Source organism: Suillus subalutaceus (assembly GCF_016647625.1).
Source record: "Suillus subalutaceus strain FC151 chromosome Unknown DFJ58scaffold_13, whole genome shotgun sequence".
Taxonomy (NCBI): Eukaryota; Fungi; Basidiomycota; class Agaricomycetes; order Boletales; family Suillaceae; genus Suillus; species Suillus subalutaceus.
The window spans coordinates 198,568-212,251 of record NW_024540262.1 but is presented as its reverse complement, the minus strand read 5'-3'; the positions used below and the strand labels follow the sequence as shown (position 1 = coordinate 212,251).

The window sequence follows — 13,684 nt, the reverse complement described above, 5'->3', positions numbered from 1 at the left end:
TCCTCAACGTCATCTTGTGATGGCATTGGTTGCACTCCATCCTCTACGTCGATGACGGATTCCTCTACATCTGGTACTGTGTAAGTTTAAATCCTATCGTGCTTGAGACCGTTTGATCATGCTCCGTCGCAGGACTACTACTACTACTGCTATCACAACTGGCACGAGTTCGGGCAATGGCCTATCCACAGCATCTGCTTCATCGACCGTCATCAGCTTCCCAAATAGCACGACCATGAGCAGTACTGGCATCCTTAATGAGACATCCACGATGTCGTTGTCAAGTACCTATATTTCTACGACCACGAATACCAATTACCAGTACCTGTCCACGGTCTCATCTCTGCTGGTCAATACTGCCACGTCCACACCCATAGCCTCCTCAACTAATTCAAATCCTGACCTCCCAACGACGACGTTCTCGCTTGCATCCGCTCCGCCGGCCAGTCAGCCTTCTGCAGCACCGATCCCGACGTATCTCCCAACGGCCATTATGCCACAGCCTACGCTCAATGTCAACAATGTGCCAACTACTGACACCCTGATCAGCGTGCTGTTCAATCAGTCCCTTAACTGGGATTGGGTTGCAACGAATTCGGATACCCAAGGACAGATATTTGAGTACTTCCCCTCGATAATTGCGACAGCACTTGGAATTGATGGTACGTGCTCCCAACATCGCATACGTGTATACGTACCGAAAATGTATCCCAGCTTCTCAGGTACAAAGCTACGAGCTGCTGGTCTACGAGCCCTCGTCGTACACCGGCATTCAAGACGTTGAACTGCTTGGTACCATCTGGCAGGGTTATCTCCCTAGTGACCAGGTCTCCACACTCGCTTCGCTTATCTCCAATAAAAAGTCCTTGTTCTATACTGGACAAGAAGGCAGTATACCCGCATCGCTCGCCCAATGCGTTGACCCCACTCTTGCACTATCGTCCATCTCAGGTCCCACTCCAGGCGGCAGTAGCACTAGCAGTAGTTCAAGTTCTTCTAAAGTCCGCCAGGACGCGATCATCGGTGTCGTAACGTCGCTCGGTGCCATCGCGCTCATCATCCTTGCTATCGTCGCTTATCGGTACTACAAGCGCCGAAAAGAGGTCGCGCATCGCCGTCTCTCTGAAACCGTCGGTGATCCCGCAGGCGTACGTCCCGATGGTCAGGATTTTGATCGGGACAGTATCGGCGGCCAGCGAAGGCGGAGCTTTTACTACGCGGAAGACAGTTTTACGTGGATACCAAGGTGTCCAGGGTGATGATGATGGCTACGAGCGCCGTATCTCTCCTCCTGTCATGCGGGAGCGCCGTCACCTCAACCCTGGAGTTATTTCCGCTCCTGTTCTGCAAGAGAGCAGCATGAACTGGTGAAGAGGAAGCGTTCTCCCAACTACTCAAGATGTTGTGGTCACCGAAATACGCAATTTTGGACACCTGTTCGGTTTAAAATTGTTTGTATAATTTTGGCTGCGGTGAGTTCGTGATCGCGGGGCCCGTCATTTCTTAGAGCCACGATTCTTTTCATGAGTAATTACTGCTTGTCACAGGCTGGCCTGCACCTTCTGATGGCAGTATATAGTATACGATCTTTGTGTACTGTCTGGACATGCTGTTTACGATTCGTTTTTACTAATACCCAGGGTCAAGGTTTTTTGTTTTCTGAATAGCTGTTAACTGTTGATGGATGTTGATGGACCTCGATGCGGCTACTAGATGTCATGCACATAGACTCGACCTGTAAGCAGGGATATTTGATTCGCACTGAGCTTAAAAGGCTGGTCGTTGCGATGCAGCGTGCGCATGTGCTGTAACTGCCTTCCTGATGAAGGCACTGCTGAGTGCTGATGCGGGTCAATAATTCACGCGTCGCACCATGGATGATCCTGCTCATGGATGCAAGGGGCAATGCAAACATTTTAAAATAGATGTGAATGCCTCACCAGCCAACACAATTCACCTTTGATATTTCTATCCGTCATTGCACGCTTTTATCATGGAGAGTTCATCAATTTGGCGCCTCCCCCGAAGTCTCCAAGGCAGCACGGATGAGCATAAGGGGGCTTCCCGCAATCCCACCTCAGGCCGGACACCCCCCCCTTCTTCAATTGCAAGAGACTTCTGGATTCCCCAAGTCTCCGGAGATGGTCAGGTATGATTTTTCCTAACTTCAGCGCTCAGTTTCAGGTGACAGCTCTTTTTACATGTAGATCTACTATGTCAACACAGTCACTGGGCAACTATCTCGTGATCTACCGTTCGACACGGAGGATGAAACGTTTGATTGTGATCTTGCAGGCTTAACTTCATCACAATGGAGCTCTCGTGCTGGCACCGGCGCTGGTCTCGGTTTTGCTTCTTATGGGGGATGTCGACACACTACCCGTCGTGAACCATTCTTCTCAATCCCAGTCGAATCCAGTAGAGCCTGCCCGACCACCTAGCATGTCATCTTCTCATTACCCACATAACCTAAATGGTGTTTTGACGGCTCCCGCAAGACCGTCCTCGCCATTACTTCTCGCAGACCTTCCACCAGGGCGCACTCGTGCCCAGACAGACTCTTCTGCTCTTCCCTCCAATCGTCATACGTACCGCATTCCCGGTGGTCTCTCCGGTTCACCGACCGACCAAGTACTAAAGAGGAGTCTTACTACGCGGGAGAGCTCATCTACTAGCCGTAAGATGTCTTTGTCTATGGATCAACTTGAAGATCCTCGTCTCTTCTCGTACTCTCACCGTCCGCTTGTGGCCAGACAGGGCTCTCGATTAAAGGAAGCTGCCACATTACCCATGCCTCCCCAAGTCCAGGAACTTCTGCCAGACGAAGATCCTTCTCACCTCCTGACTGCAGTACCATCTCTGGAGGAAGTTCTTTCTCCTCGACCACCAGAGCTTATTTCTGAATTGCTAGATCGGTCACAACAAGCTATTCGCTCTGTCCATCACACATCTGCAGCAGTTTTGGAATCCCTCGCGTTGCAGATGATGAAGTAATCGTTGATAGCCTCATCAGTACCGCTGTTGCTTCAGTTCGTGATTTACTCTACGTCTCCGGTCCTTCTTTCGGTCAAATACCAAGTCATCTTGTTCCGAAAGGATCACAAGATGAACAGAGCACGAGCACAGCGTCGCACACGTTACTCGTTCCTGCACAGCGTCGAGCTATTGCGACACTTTCAAAGTTTCTACTCTCTGCGAGAGCGATCTTGAATGACGGTCCTTGGAGCGCAAGTGACAGCATCGGCAACCTTGCAACTGATGCCACAGAACTTGAGCGCTCCGTTGTCGATTTCGTGTCGATCACGCAAAGTTGTCGTTGTGACGAGTTGGACTGCGACAAGGGTCCAAGACACTTGCAGGGTTACTTCTCAGCACCACATGCAGGACTTGGGAAGGCTGGCGCCGGGGCTGCTGGGGCTTGGAAAGGATTTGGTTGGGTCACTATCGATGGCAATGAGGAAGCTCCCCGGCGAAGCTTAGACAGCGCAGTCTTAAACGACATCGTGGGACTGGTACTGCAGGTACAAGACAGGTCAAATGACTTCGTTGAAGGCTTACGTGCTTCTGCACCTGGTGAGTATAAGTCCTACAAGTCCGCACATCTCGGCTGAATATTTGCTTTCGTAGCCAACGTGGTAACGTCAACCGGCTTACGAATGATGAATCAGTTGTCATCCCTTCTCCACCACCTTGGCGACCTGCACGTCGCTCGGCATGTCGACATCGAACCGGTGGATCAGGAGGAACTCAATGATGGTGCTCGATATCTCCGGACTGTTGAGAAAGCCAGAGTCCTCGTACGGTCGTTCGAAGCCGCTACTCAGGCTGTATACGACGACGGCGCTGCACTACTCACCAATACACAGCGGATCCGTCATGTAGAAGAATGCGAAACATGGCGCGGTCGGGATGAACATTATGATACCCTCGAAGCGCTCAACTCCTCACTGGACTTTAATCTTCAGGTTCTGCGACAGACTCTCGAAAGTCTTCTCGGCATCGTGCAGGAACAGACGGATATTCTTGAACGGAGTAACAAGAGCCCCACTGAGTGGCGTATGTCACAACGTAGCCTCATTACAGCAATATTGGCCGAAGAGGCACTTAACGGCACGAATAACGGCCTCTACGATACGAACAATGACGAAGCAGATGATACAGATGATATCCTCAGGAATGTTGCAAGTATCGATAGTACTACGCCTATATCAGAAATATCGGCTTCGCCTGTAATAAACGGACAACTACCTCTGATATCCGATACAATACCATGGGCTGACTATGAAGGTGGGTATTCTTCTTTTTCGTACCCATTGGTATAATCTGACGTAGACCACAGATCTTCGCATAATTAGAACCCCCCCTCGGCAGGACAAGATAAAGGCGTTCTTTGGTGACGACGCACCCTCTCACTATCTCATTACCCTCAATGCCGAAACCAAACCATGGTATCTGAGACCGACGTACGATCCCAATGATGTACTAGTCGACCCTGATGGAACTACGCGAGGTGGAACGGTTGCAGGCCTAGTTGAGCGGCTAACCGCTCACGAGTATGCTGGTAAGTAAGATTCTGCTAGTATATCTCCGTCTCTCTTAACTCCTGATTATAGATCCCAAGTTCAGCAAAGCTTTTCTGATGACTTACAAAACCTTCACAACCCTTGATGAATTGTTCAGGTTGTTGGTGGAGCGCTTCTGGATACAGCCTCCAGAAGGTCTAAACTCCCCGGAGCTGGTGGAGTGGCGGAAGCTTAAGCAACAGATTATTCGTATCAGGTGAGCCAGGCTATTGTCTCAGACCTTGTAGCTGAACTATTTTAGGGTTATTAACACGATTAAGTCAATGGTTCAAGATGACGATGTGTTGGAGAGAGACGACGCGTACATCCTTGATCGCATGATAGAATTTATTTCGCATGATGAAGTCATCACTCTACCTGCGGCAAAGCAGCTTATGGTGATCATTAAACGTGCTGTGCGTGCTGTATCAGCGTCGGGGTTGTACCATCTGAATTATGGAATAGCAGCGAGGACGTGATCCGAACAAAGTGACGATTAGCACGGCTCTGGATCCGCCACCTCCGCCAATAGTCCCTAAACGGATGGAGCTACTCGACATTGACTCCTTGGAGCTAGCAAGGCAATTGACCATCACAGAAAGCCAGTTATACCAGAAGATTCGACCTTCTGAATGCCTTTTGCGGTCCAAGGAATCGAAAACTGACCACCATGACAACATCGCAAACTTCATTCGCCGTAGTAACAGAGTAAGTTCCCTGGCTGCACGTGGTTCGCGGTTCACAGACGCACCTATTTAGGTAGCCAACTGGGTCGCATATGCCATCCTTTGCAAAGACGAACCTCGCAGACGCGCTTCCATCATGAAACATTTCATCAGTGTCGCTGATGTTTGTTTATTTCGTTAAATTTCAGTGCTCTACTAACGTCTTTCCTATAGCGCTGCAGGCACATTCAGAATTTTTCGACTATGTTAGCTATCGTATCTGGCCTAAACTCGTCACCTATCCGTCGGCTTAAACGCTCTTGGGAGCAAGTGGGCACCAGATACATGTCACAGTTGGAAACATGCGAGACAACAATCAATTCTTACAAGACGTTTAACATCTATCGACATGCCCTTGCGAAAGTTTCCCCGCCGTGTGTTCCATTCGTTGGTACGTAGTCGACGCTACATCTATGAAAATGAGAGAATTGATCCCCAAACAGGGGTGTTTCTTACTGCCTTGACACACATTCAAGACGGCAGTAAGGATTCCCTTCCGAACAACCTGGTGAACTTCCGAAAACGCCAGAAGGTTTCAGAGGTAATCCAAGACCTTCAACGCTGGCAAACTCAGCCGCACAACTTCCATCCCCTCCCATCTGTTCTTGTCTACTTGGATGATGTACTTGGACAGTTTGGCGACAAAGATGTCAGCGATGTCTTCTGGCAGCTGAGCTTAGAAAGGGAGCCGCGTGAAAAGGAAGAAGAGAAACTTGCAAGGATGCTACATGAAAGTGGTTTTCTTTTGAGCCTCTCCAGAGTTACTCTGCTATCCTGACGCTTCTACTGGTTAGATACGCAACTTCTCCCGCATTACTGTATCTCATTGGACACCAACTTGAACGTACTCTATTGATAAGTTATCCCAATTACCGTTAGATGGCATCCCTCCAATGTATCTACCCAGGATTTCAAGAGCTGAAACCTTGTTGTGGTGCATCAGGAAAAGCACTGGTTTGGTTATCTTGTCACTTAATTATGTGAAAGGGTCATTGGTTACTACTCGCTCGTGCACATCACATTTCGCGCAGTCACATAGATGTCACGGAAAGTCATGGTGTAGTCACACTGGCCGATTTCGCAGTCCGACACGCTTAGGATAGACATTAGGAATATATATACAAGTGTACCAGTGGCTAATATATAGTAATTTAATTGAATATGTATTGTGGGTTTCCGGAGTAATATAAACTGTGACTATTAGGATGCCCAGACAGCAATAATGGCTGTGATGATGTAGATACAACAGGAGCAGTTGTTGAGAGTACAGTGGTGGGGCCAACATGATGTGAGTGGTAATGCTGCTGTGGTCCAGTCCTGAACCCCAGTGAAAGTCCTTCGAGCTAGAACGAGGGGAATCTAGAATAATTGAAGTAGCAATTTGTAAATCAAGCGTAGTAGTGAGGAACCGTGAAAATGGGAATAATTCACAAGCTTAACAATGTCAATCTCATCTTTTGCACAATTGTCTTGCAAATGATCTTGCAAATCTGCATGGTAGACAGCAAGCAACACTGCAATATGCACTCAATGCAGAGCTGGGAATTTACACAAAGTATATCTGCATCTTTCTCCAGCTCAGCGCCGTGTGTCTCCTCCACGACTCCCCTCGAAAACTATCAATTACTATGCCTAGAGCACCCAAACCCACACAGGAATCCTATTGCGACTGTCTCCGCTACTGCTATGGCATTCTCACCAAAGACAATAAGAAAACCTATGACAAACATGCACCATTTTGTACACCTCCACAACAATCACAGTTCAGCCAAAGTTTCCGTGGATTCATTGAGAACCTGTGAAAACAAAATCATGACAGTGATGGTGGCCTTCACGCACAGTTTTTGCAGCACAAAACCAATCGACACCATGAGTCCAATAGTACGGACAGCTCTGCTGAACTCACAGTGGACAACAACATTGTAAACTTACACTATTCATCTCAATTTCGTAGTCAGACTAATTAAAACTTCTGTCAGGAAAATATGGATGAATATGTCGCTCACGACAATTTTTCTGACCATCAGCAGCCTATTCAGTGAAGCCCATCCCCTCCTGTGGGGTATACATCACTCCGAGATGCACCTGAGATTATCTGGAGCCTCTCAATGTGGATGTTAAGACCGTACTCAAGTAGTATCGGATCCGAAGGGCTTCGGCCTCAGCTCGTGCGCTGTGCCCCTTTCCCGAGTCTTGCCCCTTATTTCAGAGAGCTAAAGTATCGCGTGTATAGAGTAACGGCCAATCCGGATCGGATCCGGACTAGAAACTAACGGGTGAGGACTGTCCGAAGACAGAGGCGGATATGTAGACTATAGGAATCTATCCTAAGTCTCGGAGTTGACAAGAGTAGCGTACTCAAGTCCGGATGGATAACGGAGGGACTCAGAGTCCAGACGGAATGAGTGCAATCTAAGATGATATTCGAACTGAGGAAACTTTACAGGAGTTGTACAGAGGTTTATATACTGGACGGGATCCGAGAGGATCAGTAAGCTGAAGACAAATGCTATGTACGAGCATGTGGAAACATATTGGTAAGTATGAACGGAACATAAACAAATGAACTCGGAGATGAACAAAGTACAAGGATCAATAAGCAAGACGGAAACACAGATAACCGAAGTCCGGAGTCAAGAGGATTACCATAAGGAGATAGACGCTGATTTAAGGTTTGAGCTTCGGATATGAGTATAGGTCGGATCCGGAGGTCTAGAGATATCGGATGAGGCGTCTGGATATCGGATGAGCGGATCCGGAGATCTAGGTGAAGACGAGACTAGGATATAGATCATGGATATCATCCGGTAGTCTAGGGAAGGTAAAGTCTCAGGTAGGATGAGCTCGGATCCGATGGGATCAAGGGTGGATGAAGCAGGCTTAGCTGCGGAGGTCCGAAGGTATGGATATATGGATGTACGAAGGTGTACGGATCCAAACCGATAGTGGACTGGAGGACTGCAGGCATGGATAAGGGTATGGAGTCATGGATAAGGGTATGGAGGTCCGGATGTGCATCCGGAAGGCGTCCGGAAGGCGTGGGAACATCATCGGACGTAGGTCCAGAATACGGGATATGACAGTATCCCCCCTTTAGGCCGAGCCCTCGAGGCTGAAGACTCAGGAAGTCCAGAACGGAGATTGCAGATAGATCGCAAAGGACAATGATGGACGGATTTCGGAGAGTTGGTTCCTATGAGCTGAAAAGCTACGGAGGTCTCGGATATGTTCCTGGTAGGTGTATAGTTTCATCATTAAGTCTAATCCTTCATCCGAAGGCAGGATGGCTGCCAAATGGTTCCGTGAAGTGGAAAACGCGGAGATGGTGGTGAAGAATGTTGAAGGGACAAAATGTGAGGATGCATAGGTTTCCGAAGTGAAGGTCCGGAGCGCAGGAACCACGGACAGATGCAGGAAGCATAGGAAAGTCCTAAGACATGATTCCTTATGTTCGGACGGGATTTCCGAAGGTCTGGCAATAAACAGGATGCAAACTGTGATGAATGCTATTATGAGAGGCAAAGGTGCATGGAAATCTGCCGGATATGGGCGTCCGGAAAATAGCCCCTAAGACCGGAAAGGATGCGGAACACGGATTGGATGATGGCTAGAGTTTCCAAGTGCACTAGAGGTCATATTGTCGATAGCGGATTTGCATCGGATGCGTGGTTCAGACAAATGGATATGGTGGACAGAAATCTATGTGATAAGATGGATGGGTCTGAATTGTCCGAGGTAGGAGCTGGACAGAGGTACACAGGAGATCCGGAAATACAGAGGGTCGGAAATGCGGATGGTCAGAAACATGGAGTATCGGAAATGCGGAGGAAGGACGGGAGTGCAGAGAGGATGTCTTTCCGGAATGTTCAATATCCATTAGTACAGCTGCTGGAGCAATAGGATAGCTAGTGTATAGGCTCGTAAGGACGGAGCAAGCTGTTCTATGGGTCGGATTGTATGGATTGACAACATCTGCAAAGACGTGATTTTCGGATGGAGCTCCGGAAATGTTTGGAGGTTCCGGAAGGGGTACAACGGACCGGATATCAATGGTCCGAAGGTTAACACTGGTCAGGTGGAGGTGAGTACTGAATCAGACCGGATCCTTCTAGCTCGCTAGTCCTGCAACAGGTAACTGCGTTAACTAGGGATATATGGACGGTTTAATCAGCGGAGGTGACTCGGTGCTATCAGAAGTGTGTTCATCCACCAGATATGGTAGATGCGGACGGGTCAGAGTGTATTCCAGGTGAGAGGGTCCGGATATGCAACCAAGTGCAATAGGACATTAGTGGATGTGATGCAAAAAACATCGGACGACTCTCGACAGGCTCAATGGATATTGGATGGACGGATCTGGATGTGTTCAAATGATGCGCAATGCAATATGCGTGTTTCCCATAGTCGTCCGAAGCGGATCCGACTGGGGAATGCATCTGGATAGTTTGGATGGGCATGGGACGGAGCGAGTGGTTCTGGGTGGAAATACATTGACAAGGGTGTTGTGAATACTCAAGCGGAGTCCCTATCCCCCCTTTTGGGAGAAGTTCCCAAAACTTTTGGAGAAGGAAAATAGGAAGAGGGTTCCGGCAGGAGTTTCGGATGGTCAGTGGACCGGATGGTTGCGCAAATCATGCACGGATAATGCACGGAACTGGAAGTGCATCACGGATTTGAACAGATGGACCAGAAAGTGAAAAACGCGGAGCAGGCCTTTGGTGCTAAGATTTCCGGAGGTATCACCGGTGCTTTTCCGGAGCTGGAGTAGACTCTGGAGAAGACAGCTATGGAATGGTGATGGAGTATAAGTCAGGAACTGTGACTGGAGCGGAAGTGGCAACTGAAGCAACCAAGAGCTATTGCGAAGCATATCCATACTATTCAAAGATGGTCCGAGATGAAGGATGGGTCGGAGGTAGGAGTGACAGTGTTCCTCAAGAAAGCCACTTGAAATCCGGAAGGTTGAGATCTGGATATAGGGGGTAGAGGTCGGAAATTGCAATCCGGAGGACACAAGACAGAGGACGGACGGATAACGGACGGACGGATAATGGATGGATAATGGACGTATGGATAGCGGACAGATAGCGGATGGATAACGGATGGATAGCGGAAGGACGGATGGATGTAGCATGCACGGAATGAGTTGCAATGCGATTGGTACTGAAAACTTCGTAGGTCCAAAAGTATTGCTAGTGCATTTCCAGGATAGGAGCGGAAATGGTTACCAAGGCTGGAAGGAGCTATTGCAAAGCATATCCACTAACATCCGAAAATGTCCAGAGACAAGGAAGGGGTCATAGGTAGAAGTATGAGCTTTCATCAAGAAAGTCATCGGATATCCGGAGTTTTGAGTTCCGGAGCGGATAACGGAAACGGAGTGCAGAGGAACAGGACGGATAACGGACGGAAAATGTTGCAGAGTGGAAATGTGACAGAGGATGAGGACGGATGTGTGAAGTGGAGGTTCGGAGCGGAGGTGTGAAGTGAACAGATCATCAATGGATTGGAGGACCAGAGGTTTGACGTGGATTTGAGCAGAAATGGATGGATGAGCTGCAACGCGAAGTAGGGACTTGGTGCTGAAAACTCCGGACGTTCGGAAGTATCACCAGTGGGCATCCTGGACATGGAACGGATCCGGAAAACATATCGTTGACTGGTGAGGGATTACTAGACCAGAAACCGGAAATGGATCAGAAGTAGTATCAGCGTTTCATAGAGCAATCACGATGCATGTCCATTCTAATCTGGAAAAGTCCTGAGATGATAAGGAATGGGTTGGAGGTATAAGTGGAAGCATCCATCAAGGAGGCTTTCGGATATCCGGAGTGTTGAGTTCCGGAACAGAAATCGGAAGTAAGGATCTGCTAATGCACGGAGGACAGCGGATAGCGGACAGAGGATAGAGGATGTGCGGAAAAGAGGGGAACATCATCAGACGTAGGTCCAGAATACGGGATATGACAGTGGACAAACAAATACTACAGGAGTTAAATAGTCACATCAAACTTGACGATCTTTGCCACTCTGTAATGTACATTGGTGCACTCAGAGTAGCCTCCTTCAATGACCCAGGAACAGGAATGACTGCAAATGCACTCAAGCGCTTGCAAAATCCTCCCTGCGAACCTACCACCATCAATGATGATGTTACTGCAACAGCAATCGAACTCTATCTGAACCTCACTCATGCAGATCGTGACTATGTAACTACAATAAACTCATGTGCACGACATCTATCTCCTGACAACGATGAAGGCTTTCCATCACTCTACAAGGTCAAGAAACTTGTCACAGAACTCAGCAGTATTGATCCTATCGAACACCACATGTGTATCAACAGTTGCATGGCATTCACAGGTCCCAATTCACATCTACTGATGTGTAGCATCTGTAGTGAGGCTCGCTATGATCCCATCAGGTTTCGAGCAAAGTGGAGGCAAGGAGAAAGTCCCTCGTGCAGTCACAACCACATTTCCCCTCGGTCCACAACTTCAGGCGCTTTATCATGATCCAAAGAGTGCTGAAGAGATGGAGTATCGTCGGCAGAAAACAGAGAAAATGTTTGATGAACTTCGTCAAAATGGCAATGTCAAGATGCAGTTTGAAGACTTTCTCGATGGAACTGCTTACCGCGATGCTGTTCGGGACGGTCGGATTGGTGATGATGACATCATCGTCATGATGTCTATTGATGGTGCTCAGCTCTATGAGAGCAAGTCATCAGACTGTTGGCTCTATATTTGGGTCGTGTACGAGCACTCCCCAGATTGTCGTTACAAGCAATGCTGTGTTCTACCTGGGGGTATCATTCCAGGACCCTAACAAGCCAAAAAATGTCGTCTCCTTCCTTTTCCCCACTTTTCATCATCTTGCCGCTATTCAAAAAGAAGGCCTTGTTATCTGGAATGCATTGCACCGTAGAGTGTACCAATCTCACCCCTTCCTTGCCCTTGGTACTGCGGACGGCTCTGGGCTAGCCTATCTCAATGGGTTAGTTGGTCACCATGGCAAAAATGGTTGTTGTCTGTTTTGCTCTTGCATTGGACGCCATAAACCTGGTGGGACTCATTATTACCTGGCACTCCTCAAATCAAATGACTACATTGTACCTGGCTGCGACCATCCACATCAGCTCGCAGAGACCCTCAAACCATGTTCCCACTCCGAGTATATCCGTAGGCTGAGCATCATCCTTTCCTCAGCTAATGAGACACAATATCGCAAAAATCACTTAGCAACAGGGATATCGAAGCCAAGCCTGTTCCTTGGTTTTTCATTGTGCCATACCCTGGGTGTTCCCTTGTGTTTTGGGTCAGATATTATGCACTTAGTATCCCTCAACATTCCCGATCTTTTGATCCCTCTTTGGCGAGGCACGTTCAAATGTGATAAGAAGGATGACAGAGCTGATTGGGATTGGGCTGTTCTGAAGGGCAAGACCTGGACATTTCCCGCAAGGACGTGCAAATGATCTACATCCTCCTGATTGAGTTCGAACGAGAATTTGAACTTCTCTACTATCAATGCCGTATGGAACACCTCCACTTCATTCGACAAAGCATCCATGCCCTCATCCATTATGCCTGTGAGATACTTCGTGTTGGCCCCCCCATTTGTTGTTCCCAGTGGACAATGGAACGAGCTATTGGATATTATGTGGCTCAGATCAACCAGCCATCTAATCCGTACGCTAACCTGACTCAGCACATGACAAGAAATGCTCAGCTGAATGTGATGTGCATTCTCTATCCACATCTCAAACTTCAGGGCTGTCCAGGATATCATATCCCAAGAGGTGTGAAGGACATTGGTGGTGGATATGTGCTCCTACAACCTTGTGATCAAAACCTGGCTATTGCTGAGCCCTCGGAGTCAGCAGCCATCCAAGCCTACCTTGAAGATAATCAGCCTGCAGCCTGGAGCGATTTTACATTTCCGTCCAACTGGGAAGCAGCTGTCTGCAGGTGGGCTGGACTTCGGATCCCTAATGGACAGGCTGCTTGAACACTTTGTAAGAAGGGTTCCAGACCCAATGCTTGGCGTTCTTGCAACATTAAGGTGCACTTTTTTTAGTTCATTGTTGCTATTATCTTTGTTTGGACTGTTGTTTTTAACCTAGTTTCTCATCGATAACAACATATCTTTCGGAGAGGTGCACTACTTCTTTCAACTTCAGATGTCAGATGGCACAGGTGGTGTTGAGACCCTTGCTATTGTGTCTCTTTATTCTCCACCAGATCAACATCTTCTTGAAGCCTCACAATGCACACTCTGGTCTGTACAGTATCTCGGCAGTGCAGCATTGCAAGTAATCCCCGCAAAATTGATACTCTTAGTGGTCGCAATGATCCCACACATACCATATTCAGAATGTACAGACGAGGAGCACTT

At 48.1% G+C, this 13,684-nt stretch overlaps 4 protein-coding genes across 4 annotated transcripts; all 4 read left to right on the top strand.

The window, feature by feature from the left end:
• Positions 1 to 271: 271 nt before the first annotated feature.
• On the top strand, positions 272 to 1,371 carry DFJ58DRAFT_714140 (uncharacterized protein; the record flags this gene model as incomplete). The annotated part of the gene is given in 3 exon segments (XM_041383987.1): positions 272 to 662; positions 715 to 1,227; positions 1,247 to 1,371. 3 exon segments carry the CDS (start codon positions 272 to 274, stop codon positions 1,369 to 1,371), a joined length of 1,029 nt encoding a protein of 342 aa, XP_041248426.1.
• Positions 1,372 to 1,731: 360 nt separating this feature from the next.
• DFJ58DRAFT_766425 (ras GEF) lies at positions 1,732 to 6,459 on the top strand. The gene is made up of 12 exons (XM_041388796.1): positions 1,732 to 2,149; positions 2,208 to 2,367; positions 2,420 to 2,915; positions 2,960 to 3,573; positions 3,628 to 4,287; positions 4,340 to 4,561; positions 4,614 to 4,779; positions 4,825 to 4,978; positions 5,028 to 5,292; positions 5,326 to 5,402; positions 5,462 to 5,678; positions 5,731 to 6,459. The coding sequence occupies exons 1-12, from the start codon at positions 1,994 to 1,996 to the stop codon at positions 6,063 to 6,065; spliced, it is 3,522 nt and encodes a 1,173-aa protein (XP_041248425.1). The 5' UTR covers positions 1,732 to 1,993; the 3' UTR covers positions 6,066 to 6,459.
• Positions 6,460 to 11,821: 5,362 nt separating this feature from the next.
• On the top strand, positions 11,822 to 12,764 carry DFJ58DRAFT_714138 (uncharacterized protein; the record flags this gene model as incomplete). Its single annotated transcript, XM_041383986.1, has 6 exons — positions 11,822 to 12,082; positions 12,108 to 12,246; positions 12,271 to 12,398; positions 12,426 to 12,468; positions 12,496 to 12,585; positions 12,610 to 12,764. 6 exons carry the CDS (start codon positions 11,822 to 11,824, stop codon positions 12,762 to 12,764), a joined length of 816 nt encoding a protein of 271 aa, XP_041248424.1.
• Positions 12,765 to 13,424: 660 nt separating this feature from the next.
• On the top strand, positions 13,425 to 13,649 carry DFJ58DRAFT_624102 (uncharacterized protein; the record flags this gene model as incomplete). The annotated part of the gene is made up of 1 exon (XM_041381078.1): positions 13,425 to 13,649. A coding segment is annotated over one exon (225 nt), but the record flags the coding sequence as incomplete, so codon positions are not given.
• Between the last annotated feature and the right edge of the window lie 35 nt (positions 13,650 to 13,684).